The sequence below is a fragment of the Ursus maritimus genome, unplaced genomic scaffold, assembly GCF_017311325.1.
Source record: "Ursus maritimus isolate PB19 unplaced genomic scaffold, ASM1731132v1 scaffold_16, whole genome shotgun sequence".
In the NCBI taxonomy this organism is placed as follows: domain Eukaryota; kingdom Metazoa; phylum Chordata; class Mammalia; order Carnivora; family Ursidae; genus Ursus; species Ursus maritimus.
The window spans coordinates 4,946,604-4,961,209 of record NW_024424008.1 but is presented as its reverse complement, the minus strand read 5'-3'; the positions used below and the strand labels follow the sequence as shown (position 1 = coordinate 4,961,209).

General features: G+C 48.8%; 1 protein-coding gene across 5 annotated transcripts in view; it reads left to right on the top strand.

Moving 5' to 3' along the window:
* The window catches only part of DENND5A (DENN domain containing 5A), a 101,190-nt gene extending 87,454 nt beyond the window's left edge, over positions 1–13,736 (top strand). For 2 of the 5 annotated variants that reach the window (XM_040630765.1, XM_040630766.1), the window contains exons 14-22: positions 1,940–2,024; positions 2,489–2,617; positions 6,433–6,554; positions 7,737–7,882; positions 8,465–8,583; positions 8,988–9,169; positions 9,814–9,896; positions 10,389–10,512; positions 11,057–12,694. In XM_040630765.1, the coding sequence (XP_040486699.1) occupies positions 1,940–2,024; positions 2,489–2,617; positions 6,433–6,554; positions 7,737–7,882; positions 8,465–8,583; positions 8,988–9,169; positions 9,814–9,896; positions 10,389–10,512; positions 11,057–11,451 (1,385 nt within the window). In that variant the 3' untranslated portion in view covers positions 11,452–12,694. The other 3 variants (XM_040630769.1, XM_040630767.1, XM_040630768.1) reach the window with 3 other exon arrangements.
* Positions 13,737–14,606: the final 870 nt, after the last annotated feature.

Here is a 14,606-nt window from a genome sequence, read left to right as displayed (position 1 = left end):
TTGTTAGAGAACGAGTGAGCACAAGTAGGCAGAGCGGCAGGCCGAGGAAGAGGCAGGCTCTCTGCTGAGCGGAGAGCCCAGTGTGGGGCTCCATCCCAGGACCCTAGGATCATAACCTGAGCTGAAGGCAGACGCTTAACCAACTGAGCCACCCAGCCTCCCCTTGTTTTCCATTTCTAATTTAATAAAAATATCAGAGTTGGCAGGGACCCTTGGAGATGATCTAGTCCAGCCCCTTTATTTTACAAGAGGAGGAAACTGGGATCCAGAAAGGAGTTGAATTTATTCAAGATCGCATACTGCATTCATGGAAGAGGCCAGATTAGGAGCCAGGCCTCTTGTCTCCTAGTCTGGTGTTCCTTCTGCAGTGCCCCTTCCAGGACAGTCCCCCTCTTTTCTGTACTTCTTGGCAGCATCTCCCCTTAGCACCGTCCTTCATTTTCCTCTCTCTGCCAAGAAGTTGTTTGCTCTTCTTGGATGTTCTTATTCTAATGGTGAAGATCAGTTCACATGGAAGTAAAGACATCAGCATAAACTCAATGTTTCTTTCCCCTTGAGCTAATTGACCCCAGCTGGCACTGAATGTGGGGAGAATAGTTGGCTGAAAACCAGGTGTAAGAGCTCCCTAAGTAGCCTGATAAGGAGTTTTTTGGTCCACTTTCTGGACATTGGAACAAAAAGTCTTCTCAGGAAGGCTATAGAAGAAAGTTACTGCTGAGGGATAGACTATAGCCAAAAATTCTCAACAGCTACATGGTGAAGATACTAAGTTTTAAGTATTGGACCAGACATAAAGATAATATATAGGCATACCTCAGAGATGTTGTGGGTTTGGTTCTAGACTACCACAAAAAATGGATATCACAATAAAGTGAGTCAGGTGAATTATTTAGTTTCCCATTGCATATAAAAGTTACATTTATACTGTAGTATAGTGTGTTAAATGTGCAATAACATTATGTCTAAAAACTGTTTATACCTTGATTAAAAAATACTTTATAGCTAAAAACTGCTAACCATCCGAGCTATCAGCAAGTCATAATCATGGATCACAGATCACTATAACAAATACAGTAATAATGGGGGTACCTGGGTGGTCCGGTCAGTTAAGCGTCCAGTTCTTGGTTTCGGCTCAGCTCGTCGTCTCATGGGTCGTGAGATGGAGCCCTGTGTTGGGCTCAGCACTCAGCGCGGTCTGCCTGGGACTTCCTCGCCCTCTGCCCCTCCCCCGCACTTGAGCATGTGCTCGTGTGTGCACACACTCTCTCTCTCCCAAATAAATCTTCTGAAAAAGCCAAATATAATAATCATAATGAAAAATTTTGAAATATTGTGAGATATACCAAAATGTGACACAGAGACATGAAATGAGCAAATGCTGTTAGAAAAATGATGCCAGTGGACTTGCTTGACCCAGAGCTGCAGTAGACCTTCAGTTTGTAAACAAACGCGGTATCTGTGAAGCACGGTAAAGTGAAAGCGCGGCAGACTGAGGTGTGCTTGTATTGTAGCGTGCGGAGCACGTGCTGTACGCATTCCCTTGGCTCTTTTGTAGCCCAGTTAGAGGCAAGAAAGGACAGGAGTAGTAGCTCCAACTGGAAATACTGCTTCCGTGGCTGCCTGATGAGAACATGCTGGATTAGGAGCCAGAAGATTTGTGTTCCCTCTAGTGCTGACTTGGACACTTGGTAACTAGGGCAAAGCATTTAACTTCTCTGAATTTTGGTTCCCTTCTCTGTAATACCTTCCTTGACTATCTAGTTGTTAGAGGATTAAATGAGATAATATGTATAAAAGTACACCATCTGATACCTATCAAGTACTTAACAAATATTCATGAAACACAAGGTGTTACCAAGTAGTCCCTGTACAAATTTGGGTAGTCAGCTCTTTGGATAGTCAGATCTCTCTTGGGACGTGACCAGCTTTTTTGTTCCAGGAATACTTCTTGATTCAGAACGGAGGAAGTCTGATGCCAGCTCAGTCATGTCTCCCCTGAGAATCTCCCTCATTCAGGACATGAGGTCAGTCTGGGTTCATATATAATAAGCCACTGAAAGCCTGTTTTCAGTTGCTCCTTAGGCGTCTGCTTCAGTAGCAGGGTGTCCGTGACGTGGGCTTCCGCAGCATCTCCGTTAACCAGGAAGACCTTGTCTTTGGTCTTGTGCTTCTTGATGCAATCGTGGAGCTGTACGAGCGGTTGAGGTTCCTGGTGCTTTTGGAGAATTATACCGAAGTACCACAGGGCTCCAGGGTTTGCCTGGTTTTTTGAGAGCCGTATTGTCACCCCTGCCGCCCCCTGCAAATTGTGGCGAGCCTATCTGCAAAGCCACATGGAAGCCCAGGATTTAGAGAACAAGAGATGGACTCTCACCAGGATGGGATAGGATTGTCTCACCAGGCCTGCTTGGCTTTACAGGGGGAGGTATTAGTAGTGAGTTCCTCTTCTACCCCACTCCCCACCTCCTGTTTCCCATTCTCCCTTCAGGCACATCCAGAACATCGGGGAGATCAAGACTGATGTGGGAAAAGCCAGAGCATGGGTGCGACTATCCATGGAAAAAAAATTACTTTCCAGACACCTGAAGCAGCTTCTCTCAGACCATGAGCTCACCAAGTAAGGCCATTCCACCTGGAGTAGACCCAGGCTCCCAGGAATGGTGGGGAGGGTTTGGAAACCCTTGAGTGAGGAGGGAGAATATTCACTATTTCCTTTCTGCTGTACTCAGCTAATTCAGCTTGCGTGTGAAGATTTTGTAGCATTTCCTCTTCTCCGTCTTTAAGTATAGAAGACCAATGCTGCTGTGTTTGTCCTTCCTCCCTTCTCAATCTGCATGTCCCCAATAGCTTTCTTAAAGAGGTAGTGAGAGGGGTGGGGTCCTTATTGGGTACCTCAGAGTTTGGGGCTCCCCTCTCCTTACTGTACTCAGGAGACTTGCATACCTCTTAGGCACAGGGCATTTTCTTGGTCTCTTTCCTGTCCTGGAGAAGAAAGGATTAGGGAATGAAAAGAACTTCTAAGATATTCCCTTATCTCTTTTGTTCTCTTCTGAAGCCAGGGCCGGCCCAGAATAACCCAGTCCTTGCTTTTCCTCTCTGGACCCTGTCTGAGTCTCCCTAGAGCTTAAAAGGGCTTCCGATGGCCCTCGTAGGCCCCCTCCCTCCACACTTTCCACCTAGAAAGAGAAAGAGGAGAAATTCCATGGTTCTCACACTCCCAGGGGCCGTTCAACCTATGGTTCCCTTCTCTGGGTTTGATATTCTTTGCATTCTTTTTGTACCCTAGCTACCAGAAGAGGAGTGGGAAGGAGGACTGACCCCCTTGTCTGCCTCTCGGGCCACCACCTCTCTACTTCTCCTGTCTATGTGTGGCTCTTTCTTCATCGGCAGGCCTGTTGGGCATTTTGTCTAGCATTTCCTTAGGCATCTTTTCATGGCGTCCTTTATTATTTGACTTTCCCAAGGATGATAAAACAGAGGAGTGGGCCTTGGGGAAATTTTGTGTAGCCAGTTGATTAAACCTGCAGAATCTGTTTTTATTCAAAGTAAAAATATAATGATTTAGATTGTTTACTGTGTATGTAAACCACAGCAAGAACTGGGTTTAAAACTTTGATAAGTTAGCTCATTTTGAGAGGTCGTGAAACAGCAATTCTTAAAGCACTTAAATTTTATTTCCTATAGGGACAGAAGGGCTTAGGGATAAAATTTGGAGATTGGGAGAACAACTAAAAGAACAAGTGAACATGTAAGCTTGGAGTTGGGAAGGGAGGTGTTCGCACACAAGATTCTAGGGGACAGTTGTGTGTGGCTGAGGAAAAAAAATTTGCCATTGTAGCAGGATAGGGCAGGAGTGTTTCCTGCTGGCCAGTGTGGGTGTCGCCAGCAGGAGGACAGGGAGGCATCTGAAAGGTGGTCAAGCACAAGAACTTTGTGAAGCCTGGAATAGTGGATAGGTCTAGGGTGTGAATGCGCCTAAAGGCCCAGGCAGCAGCAAACGGGACACAGACCTTGGTCAGGAGGCTCATTTTGGTTTCTTTAAACTGTAGCCCCATTTAAAGGTATAGATAAGCTCAGAATTTACTCAGTACTAGAAACTTTCCACCTTATGTTCTGGCCCCAGTGCTAGTCCAGTGAGTGGAAAATGAGTTTTGCTGCCACAGATTGCATTTTGGATGGGGTGTAAAGGAGAAAAAAGGGGCCCTTCATCAAACCTACTTATTCCTTCATTCTCCTCTCTCTCGTCTTTCTCTTCAGTCTGCCTAACGCTCCAGCCACATCATACCACTCACCCTTCTCAGGATGTCTGTAGTCCTTTCAGGGCCTGGTCAGAAGTTTTCTTTGCCAGAGTTTGTCTAGACACCTCAGAGACTTGGTTCACTCTTCCCCTGAGCGCCCATAGCATTTGTCACAGTATTTATTCAAACCTTCTCACCACTGATGGGCTGTATTATCATCACCTCGTTGCTTGCTGCTTATTACAGTTTGCTTTCATCGAGGGCATGAATGCGCGTGTTGCCTAGCACCTAGCAGGTGTTCAGTGGGCACATGAAATGTGTGCGTAGCTGCACAGCCAGGAGGTGGTGGGCCGCCTTGGAGAGTATACCTTGATAGAATGTTCCTGAGTCTCTGGTATTTCCAGGTAGCCTCCAAAACTGTTTGTAGCTTGGAGAGGGGGTCAGGTCAAGGCAGGGTAAGGGGGGCTGTAGGGTCTAGGGGGAAAAGTTAGCTTCTAAATAGTGAGCTCACACTGTTTCTCCTTGACCTCCCTGCAGTGACTAATACTGTGTAGTAGCCCCTCTACCTTGAAACTCACTTGGCATGGCTGCCATAGCCTTACACCATCCTGTTCTCTCTCTCCCCCTACCCTTTCCAGGGCGTTGGCTTCCACAGTCCTAAGTTCTCTGCATGCACGCTTTCTCTCACTTAGTGATCTCACCCGTTCTCATGACTTCTGTTACCCGTCGAGTGACTTCCACATCTGAAGCTGTAGCTTTGGCTTTTCTTCTGCGCTTCAGTCCTGCATTTATTTCCATTCAGATATCTTAACCTCTAGCTCAGAGAGAGCGAAAGCAAGCTTCACAGAATTGATTCACCATAACTGCCTTTCTCGCAATGTTTTGTCCTCCGCCTCCGCCTGTCGTCTTACTAGTGCTGCTGCCTTAGCTTCACTTCTCCGATGCACTAAATTTACACTTTCTGGAACCCGCTGTGGCTTTCCCTTTACTTCTAGGGTAAATTGCCGAAACCCATTACTTGTAGGGCAAGTTGCAAACTCTTTAGCCTATTTAGGGCCTTCATTCACTTGACTATAGCCCAGCCTTTCAGCCTCATTGCTAACTGGTCATCTCCCTGAGCCCCAACTCCAGCCAAACTGGTTTCCATACCCTGTCCTCTTTCTTCTGCAACATCTCTCTAAACTCATGCTGTCCTTTATGCCTCTCCTCATCTAGGACCATCGAAGCTCATGGCTCTTTAATTCCCACAGAGAGCCTTTCGTTCAGCAGCTCATTATGGGCAGTCTCGTACCATGGCCCTCCCTGATTTGTTCGCTTGCATTGTCTTTGAGGATAGGTGTTCCCTCGCCAGCACTTGCACATAGTAGGCCCTGGTTGGTGAATTACTCTCTTGGGTGTACCTTATAGGTAAAACTTCACAGATTTACTGAATCCATACCTCTTTGGCCACAGTGCTTGCAGTCTTGGCAACCAGGACAGTGCCTTCTTTTGTTTCTCTGTGCTGAAGGCCTGTGCACTTGGCTCTTCATGTTCCCTCTATTTGGGGAAGGTATCATTGCTGTTGCAGGGGGTCTACAACGTCAGACAAAGGAGTTGGCCTTTGATGAGTAAGTGGGGGTGGGGCTGGGGACGGAAGAAAGTTTGAAAAAAGGGGAAGGACATGATGTATGCAGCTTTCCTTGCCTGTGACCTGGATCATACCCTCTATTGCCTCAGGCTGTCCTGGGCTTATATTCACATTCAGAGTGGTGTTTTGACTCATGGGTCTTAGGTCTGCTGAGGGTCTGAGGCTAGCCCTGTTAATGATTGGTGATCACAGACCTCCTGCCATCGTTACTCCCACACCACACACTGGGTGATGCCCCTAGCTAGAAGCCTGAGAGGGCCTGTGCCATCCCTGAGGGGTGACAGTTCCAGCCCTCAGTTCAGGAAAGGAGACCCCATGACTTCTGACACTGCATTGTAGTGACATCAATCCTTGGACACAGAGTTTGGTTTTGCTGTTCCTGCTATAGTTTCAGTCACTTTCCCTCTAGGCCTCTAGCTGGCTTTGTTCCTTTTTTAGGTGGCTCCAAAGAACTTGAAGCTTGATATCTTATTCTTTCCTTAGCTGTCTCCTTCCAGCACTGAGTAATTCTAGCCTCTTCCCCCTCCTTTTGGCTGGGGGACTGATGTATTGCCTCCTCTCCGACAGAAAGTTGTACAAGCGCTATGCCTTCCTGCGCTGTGACGACGAGAAGGAGCAGTTCCTCTATCACCTCCTCTCTTTCAATGCCGTCGATTACTTTTGCTTCACCAATGTCTTCACAACTATCCGTGAGTAGCCCTGTGCTCCCCACAAGCCTTCTCAATGCCAGTCTTCCTGGGCCTGCCTAAGGCTAGCTCACTGTCCCTTTTTTAGAAGAAGACGGTCACGTGTACTTTGAGTTTGCCTTTTGCTTCTGTAGGAGAGAGGTGCATTTGCCCTCCGTGGAGGTTGTTTTTTTCTCAGAAGCTTCTTATTCTTGTTCTGAACTGGGGAGCTCAGTCTTTTTGGCCATCATGTTGTCACTGTTGTCCTAGGCACTGCTCTGGGAGCCTAAGGCGATGAAGGTGGAGTGGAGTTGGGTGGCGTGGTGAAGTTCACTGCCCTCTTTGCACACCTGTAAAGAAATCTCCCTTTTGTTTTGGGCTTAGAGAGTGATTCCGTATCCTAGAAGGTTTCAGACCAGCGCACAGGGAAAAACAACTCTTGCTGAAGTAACAGAACTCGAGGTTGCGGTGGGAGATTTGGGTCCAGGCTCTGCTCTGCCCTAACTCATTAGGTTTCTGTGAGCAGAGTTGACCCCTGCTGTGGGCCTGTCTCCCTGTTTGCAGAGTCAGGAAGGAGGATTCAGTATGGTCTAAAGAAGGCTTTTGGAGCCTCATCTTCCTTTGGTACCAGGATGCTCTTTTCCTTAGGGGTTAGTCTCTGAATCTGCCCCATGGCTGGTTGTTTGGCCGGTGACTCAGCAGCCTCAGCAGCATGGACTCTTGTTTCTATGTGACACCCATCTTCCCTCTCAGAGATGAGTGTTGTAGGCTGCAGGAGGAGCAGTACTGGACTGGAACTTAGGGGACCCGGGGGAAATTATTTCCTTCTCAGTGCCTCAGAAAAGGCATTGTAGGACCTCTCTGGAGATTGTTATTAGAGTTCACAAGACGATAGATTGAAAAGTGCTCTGAAAAGCAATTCAGTACAACGTGGAGTTGGTGGTATTATTTAAGGAACAAATTTACTTAGCCTCCGAGCCTGCAGATGGGCTTGGATCTTTGATGGTTGGGTGGTAACCCTGAGAGGAGTGAGACTGAGGGTAGGATTGGCTAATATTCTAAGCCAGCGAGAGACTGGGTCCTGCTGGGGCCGGTACAGCGGGACTGCAATCATGCCAGCACTCCTGGGCAGGCAGGTCAGGGCCCTTTCAGGTATGGGAGGGATTCCTGATCCCCCTCAATGCCTTTGTGGCTTCCCCCACACAGTGATCCCGTACCATATCCTGATTGTACCAAGCAAGAAGCTGGGGGGCTCCATGTTCACCGCCAACCCATGGATCTGCATTTCGGGAGAACTGGGTGAGACACAGATCCTGCAGATTCCCAGGAACGTGTTAGAGATGACCTTCGAGGTATGTGTTATCCAGGGATCACAACCCCAGGCTCTTTGGGGGTCTGAGTTTGCAACAGCCGCTTATGGGAGCTTTCTGCAGGGTTTTATGGTGGTCTTGCTCTTGTAGTATTAGCGCAGTTGATGTGTCCTGAGATGCTCAGAGGCCGGAGCCAAGGGTTGACCCAAGAATGGGGGAGCCTGCCCTGTCTAAGCAGTCTCTGGCTTGAAGGCACTTATCTATCTGGACTTGCATAACGCCCTGCCCATGGCATGTTGAGAAATCCCCAAGAATTCTTTCAGTTGCCAAGTCCAAGTGTTCACAGAAACCTCTGACTCTGAGACTCCCGTCCCACTTCCAGACCCTTCTGCTTATAGGCCCTATTCTTCCTTCATATAGTAGCATCTTCTTTCTCAATCATTTCCCCGTCATGAGAGTGCGTACCACCAGTCTTGGTGGTAGGTAGAACCATGAGCTCTTCCCTATAGATACTAAGGGGTCAGGTTGCAGGCAGCCAGTCAGATCTGTGCCTCTGAGTAGTGCCTCTGTGTTCTCTTGTTTTCTGGACCTACCTGCCTTCTTTATTTGGCTCTTCTTTCACAGTGCCAGAACTTGGGAAAGCTCACTACGGTGCAGATAGGCCATGATAACTCTGGGCTGTATGCCAAATGGCTGGTGGAGTATGTGATGGTCAGGAATGAGATCACAGGACATACCTACAAGTAAGTGTTCCCTCAGTTATGCCCTAAGGTAGTGGGGCAAGGTAGACCAGGGGCTGGGTTTGATGCCTGGATATGTGGAGTTCTCAAGGAGACCCTTTAGGTCGTGGTAGACTAAGGTACTTCCTATTTGGCTCTGCCTCACGCACCTGAAAAGAAATAGAAGGAGGGTTTTCCAAGCTAAGACATATGACGTTGCTGTACACAGGTTCCAAGCCACCTGTCATTCATTCGGGTGGCTTCCCTGATGATGCACGGTGGGATGGACGAGCAGGGACTTGAGGGATCCCCAGCCGGGTTTCAGAGCCTATCTCCAGGGATTGGCTTTTTGATGGCTTCTGCTGAGCAGCAAGGGGAAGGACACTGGAGAAGCCAGCAGCTCTGACAGGCCATTGCTTGACCTTTAGGTTCCCATGTGGTCGGTGGTTGGGGAAGGGCATAGATGACGGGAGCCTGGAGCGGATCCTGGTTGGCGAGTTGCTCACCTGCCAGCCTGAGGTGGACGAGAGGCCGTGCCGGACCCCGCCCCTGCAGCAGTCCCCCAGCGTCATCCGGAGGCTCGTTACCATCTCACCCAACAACAAGCCCAGTAAGTGGGAGGAGGGACTGGGCCCTGATGCCACCCAGGTGGGGAATGTGGGCAGATGTCTGGGAACCCTGATGTGGGAGTCCAGACCCAGCCTTTGCAGCTGCCTCAGGAACCCCTTCTGCCAACAAAGCAGCCTCAGGTATTTGTCACCCTCCTCTCATGAATCAGTGTGTGTGTGTGTGTGTGTGTGTGTGTGTGTCGGGGTTGAAGGGGGGTGTCACACTCCTTAGAGGCCTGGAAGGAGAGGGGAGAGGTCATGCAGCCTGGCCTAGGTCTTTTGTACTATTTATATATGATTCTAGAGAGGAGAGGGGTCTACCTTCTGGCCTTGTCCTTCCTTGTTCCTGGGCCTCACAGCCAAGTCTTGGCCCATTTTTAGTTGCCAGAAGTTCCAGGGTAAAATGGAAAATAAACTTAACCAGCCTCTCTTAGAGATGGAACTCTGAGGTATTAGCTTGTGCTTTTTCCCCAAGATTTTAGGAAGGGCAAGCTCAGCAAGGTTGGATGGGCAAGAGCTGCTCTTCTAGGGTCCAGGCCATCCTGCCTCTCCCAGGAGCCCTTCCTATGTTCTCAGTCTTGAGTTCAGTTGCTAAGCATTGTTAGCCTCTGAGATTGGTTAGGGATGTCTACTTGACTTTTATCAGAGCTGAACACCGGGCAGATCCAGGAGTCCATCGGGGAGGCAGTCAATGGCATCGTGAAGCACTTCCATAAGCCCGAGAAAGAGGTGAGCCTTCCTTCCCTCCAACCCAGGGCTTTATATTGAATGAGAGAGAATAATCTGTTTTCAGGCCCATGTAGTGCGAACAACCTGGAGTCTATAGAGTGTGTGCCTCCGTTTGGCACTGAGCAGATTCCTTCCTTAGGGGCCTCTGCCTTGGGTTACCCTGGTTTCCTTTCACACTAATGACCCAGCAGAGTCCCTGGGCCCCTAAGGAACAGTGTATATTCCTTTCCTCTTCTGGATTTTCCTGGGTCTCCCTGAACAATGGTCACTCTGGCTTTGTCCCTCTTGTGGGGACCCAGATCCATCGTCTGTTCAGCAGCTGTGCCCTGGCAGCTGCTCTGTGCCCCTCACCGTGCCGGGCACTAGGGGAGATGGACAGGGTCCCAGCCAGGCTTTTGCTGCCCTCCCAGCTGTGGACTATGGGTTGGGGGAAGCAGTAGTGGAAGGCAGCTTGGCTGAGGCAAGCCTGGCATTTCTTATTTCTTTACGTAGCGAGGCAGTCTGACGCTGTTGCTCTGTGGAGAATGTGGCCTAGTCTCGGCCCTGGAACAGGCTTTCCAGCATGGATTTAAATCCCCCCGGCTCTTCAAGAATGTCTTCATTTGGGATTTCCTGGGTGAGTTGAGCCAGGGTGTGAGGGTGGGAAAACCATACAGAGACATGGGGACTCACCGACACAATGTGGGTGCTGACCACTGGGGTCTGAGGTGCAGAAGCCAAACCAGGTGACTCTCAAATGCGATCTGTTTCTCTTTGCTCTGGCTTTTCTTAAAGGCTTAGAAACAAGTCCTCACGCTTTTTCCTTGTAGATCCAAAAGGCCAGTTGATAGTATTAGGAGCCCCACCCCTGTGATGTACTCATTTAGAGAATTTTCACGCAAGAACCTTTTACCTCAAGAGTGTTTTTCTTTCTTCTTCTTTTTTTAATCTTCAGACTACGGAAAGGACCCTCTTTATATCAAGGACCACATAAAGAAATGTAAAACATAAGAATAAGGACCTTATATTTTGAAATGTGATCAGTGATGTCAGAACATTCATGTTACATTAAGTTATCTGCATCAACATGGAGAGAGCCATGGCTAGTGGCCTGTAGGACAGTTAGGCATAGGTTGGTTTTGAGAGCCTTTGTCACTGGCAAACTTTTCTACTCTTCACAGAAAAAGCACAAACCTATTATGAGACTTTGGAGCAGAACGAACTTGTCCCCGAGGAAAACTGGCATACAAGGGCCCGGAACTTCTGCCGATTTGTCACTGCAATCAATAATACTCCCCGGAACATAGGCAAGGACGGCAAGTTTCAGATGCTGGTGTGCTTGGGAGCCAGGTACTGCAACCTGATGGCCGAGCGCACAGCACCCAGCCTTGGAGGTGGTGCTGGGGGCCTAGTGTGGTGCAGGGGGTGGGAGTGGCTAATGACCAGATGCCCCTGGGGAGGTGACGCCTTGGAGGTCCGTAATTTCCATGTACGAAGCGTATGTGTGGGGATATGGAGGGGTGGGGATGAGCATGTGTGTAACTGGGTGGAGGCCCATTTTGATGGGAGGGAATAAAACCAGCCCACTGGTGAAATTTGAAGCAGAGTCTATCTAGTCATGCCTTCCACAAACATTTGAATGAGCCTGGCGTTATGGAAGGCAGGGGGATGAGCTGAATAAAACATGGTCCCTACCATTTGAAAGTTTACTTGTCCTAATTAAATACGGTATAAGGCAGAAGGTTGTGAGAGCCCAAAAGGAAGCATGTATTCATAAGTTATGCTGAAGCTGTAGAGAAAAGATCAGAAAGGGAGGAGGTGGTACTTGAGGTGAGCCTTAAGGGGAGGGTAGAAGTGGGGAGAGAGTTTGAAGCAGACGGAACTAGCAGAGAGGTCCTAAAGGAAGCAAAGGTTGTGCGGTTAGGAAATAAGTTAATATGGGAAGGGCAGTTGTAGGAAACAGTTGAAGAAGGGTAGGGGCCTCGGGGAGCTGGGGCAGAGAATCCTTCCAGAGTTGTTTAATCAGGGGGCTGAAATGATCTGAATTTGATACCATGGATGGTATATATCAGTGGGCAGGACTGTTAGGGGCTATTCCCATGGGTCAGGTGAGAGCGTGAAGGCCAAAAAACTTAAGGCAGTAGTTCATTTGGGCCAAGGAACGGAGGAAGTTGGCATAATAGTTAAAAACAGACTCTGGAACCAGCTTGACTAGGTTCGTATTCTCAGCCACTTACTAGCCATATGAACTTGGACAAACTACTTAATCTCTGTCTACCTCAATTTCTTTATCTATAAAGTAGAGCTACTAATAGCACTGATAGCACCTACCTCATATCATAGGGTTGTTATGAAGGTTAAATCTCTTAAAACAGTGTCTGGCACATGCCAAGTGCTATGTGGATGTGAGCTCTTAGGATTATTCCTGGCGGTGATAGCTCCGTGGAGGAGTGATGCTCTGGCTGTTGAGATGGAAGAGGTGGTGCTGACTGGACCTGATGTCTGGTTGGTGGTGGGCTGGTCTAGGGAGGTGGGGTGGGCAGGGGAGGAGTTGTGGACCTGGTGGCAGGTAACTGGGTCAGTCTGGGTCAGGTTGGGTTGGTGTCCCTGGAGCTGAGTAGTCCCTAGTAGGAGCCTTTTAAAGCCATGTAAGGCCTCTTAGCCTAGCACTATTAGGGGAGAGAGAGGGGGCTGGGGAAGCTATCCACTTCTCCAGCCTCAGACTTTGTTCAAGCAGTGATGGAGCAGGTTTCCCCTTGGCCTTGTACTAACTGTCTCCCTTCCCCTTCCCTTCTGATCCGTCCGGACTGACCCTTCCCTGCCAGAGATCACCTCCTGCACCATTGGATTGCGCTGCTGGCTGACTGCCCCATCACCGCACACATGTATGAGGATGTAGCGCTGATCAAAGACCACACACTTGTCAATTCCTTGATCCGCGTGCTGCAGACTCTGCAGGAGTTCAACATCACGCTGGAGACGTCCCTTGTCAAGGGCATCGACATCTGACCTCCCAGCACCAGCTAGCAGCAGGACCGAGAGAGACTCACCCTGCGGCTCTGACCCTTTTCCCAGGGGGATTTAAGCAAGTCGTGCAGGAGACAGAGAGGAGATGTACACTCACTGTAAAAAGAAAAGTAGAGGATTTTTGGAATAAATAATCTATTTTAGAGTTTATTTGCTGATTTGCTTTTTACACACTTTCATGTGAAAGAGTGATAGGGAGAGGGAGACGAGGTTGGCGCCGCTTATTTTGAAGCTGGTGCCCTCCCTCGCCACGGCCGCGTGCTGGGAGCCTGCGGCCTCCCCGGACTGAGCCTGCGGCGCGCGGGCGGGGCAGTTCTCCTTCCTCACCCGCGCCTGGTCATGAGGCCATTCCACGTTGTTTTTAAACTAATGTTTTCTATATTAACATTGTTATGGATATTTGGCTTTCACGGGCCACACACAGGTGTGCTGAGCAGGAAGCCCCAAGCTCCAGTCAAAGGGATTTTTCGTAGTGCCTCTGCAAGCACTGATGAGTCAGTCCCACATCTTTTCTTTTTCTGTCAGTATTATTTGGAACGGAGACATGCCGGGACGCACCATCGTGCAGAAGATCACGTTTCCTCTTGGCACACAGCTGCACAGAAGTAAACAGAAGCATGTTTTAACAGGTTTTCTTTTTCTTTTTTTTCCTCTTATTTATTTAACCCTCCGTTGTGTGTTTTAAATCTTTTTCTTTTCTTTTTTCTTTTTTTTAAGGAAGGAAAAAGCTTGTCACAGTCTAACTGGCTATGTTATTATTGTTAAATTTATGTTGTTTTGCAACCTAGAAACCAGCTACAGTATGGCCCACTTAATAAAACACCTGAAACAAAACTGCATGGATCCCTGACTTTTATGGGGGTTTGTGAGCAGTGGGTGGCGGGGGCTATGGTTTGGTCCATGTGGGAGGACGAGTGTGAGAGGGTGTAGCATTGCCTTGACTCCTCCCTCAGCTGCCTAGGGTGCCCCCTCAGGGCCTGGCGTCTCGTGGGTCCTTCCTGCTGTAGCACCAGGAGCTTTCATAGTTCTTAAGTCAAATGGCTGTTTGAGAGGGATGCAGATAAGGGTTATTTTCCCACTCCACAGAAGAGGAGGCTGAGGCACAGAGGGGAAGAGATCTGGTCAAGGTTGCAAAGGTTGTCAGTTGACCGAGGCAAGATGGGCTATTTCTTGAAGGGTAAGGAAGACCAGGTGTGGGACCATAGGGTACATGAGAACCTGTCTGCCCTCAGGAAAAAGAAAGCTTTTTCTGTAGAGAAACATTTGTTTTTCCCAGGATGGTAGATAGTAGAGCTTTATGAGGGTCCTGGGAACCAGCTTCCTTCAGTTTTATTCTTTAACCAAGCTGCTTTTGCAGAAAGTTCCAGAAGTGTGGCTTGGTCAGGTAAAGGGCCTCAAACCAATTAATGTTCTCTTTTATGCTTCCCTGGTTTTGCCTGTATGCTCTCTCTGCCTGGATGGAATGCCTCCCCTGGTGCCTCCCTCCTGGTCATTGTTGAAGATACTTTAGGAGTCACCCACTATGAAGCCTTCCCTAATCCTCCGTGGGCACAGTTAATCATTCTGTCATCAGTTGCTTAGATGCTGGTACCTCCTCTCTGGGTTGTTGCTGCTTTCATGTTGGGCCCACTCCGTAGGCTCTGAGCTCCTGGAGGTTCTCTCATTCATCTCCATCCCTGGCTGGCTGTGAGTGCCCAGGTAAGC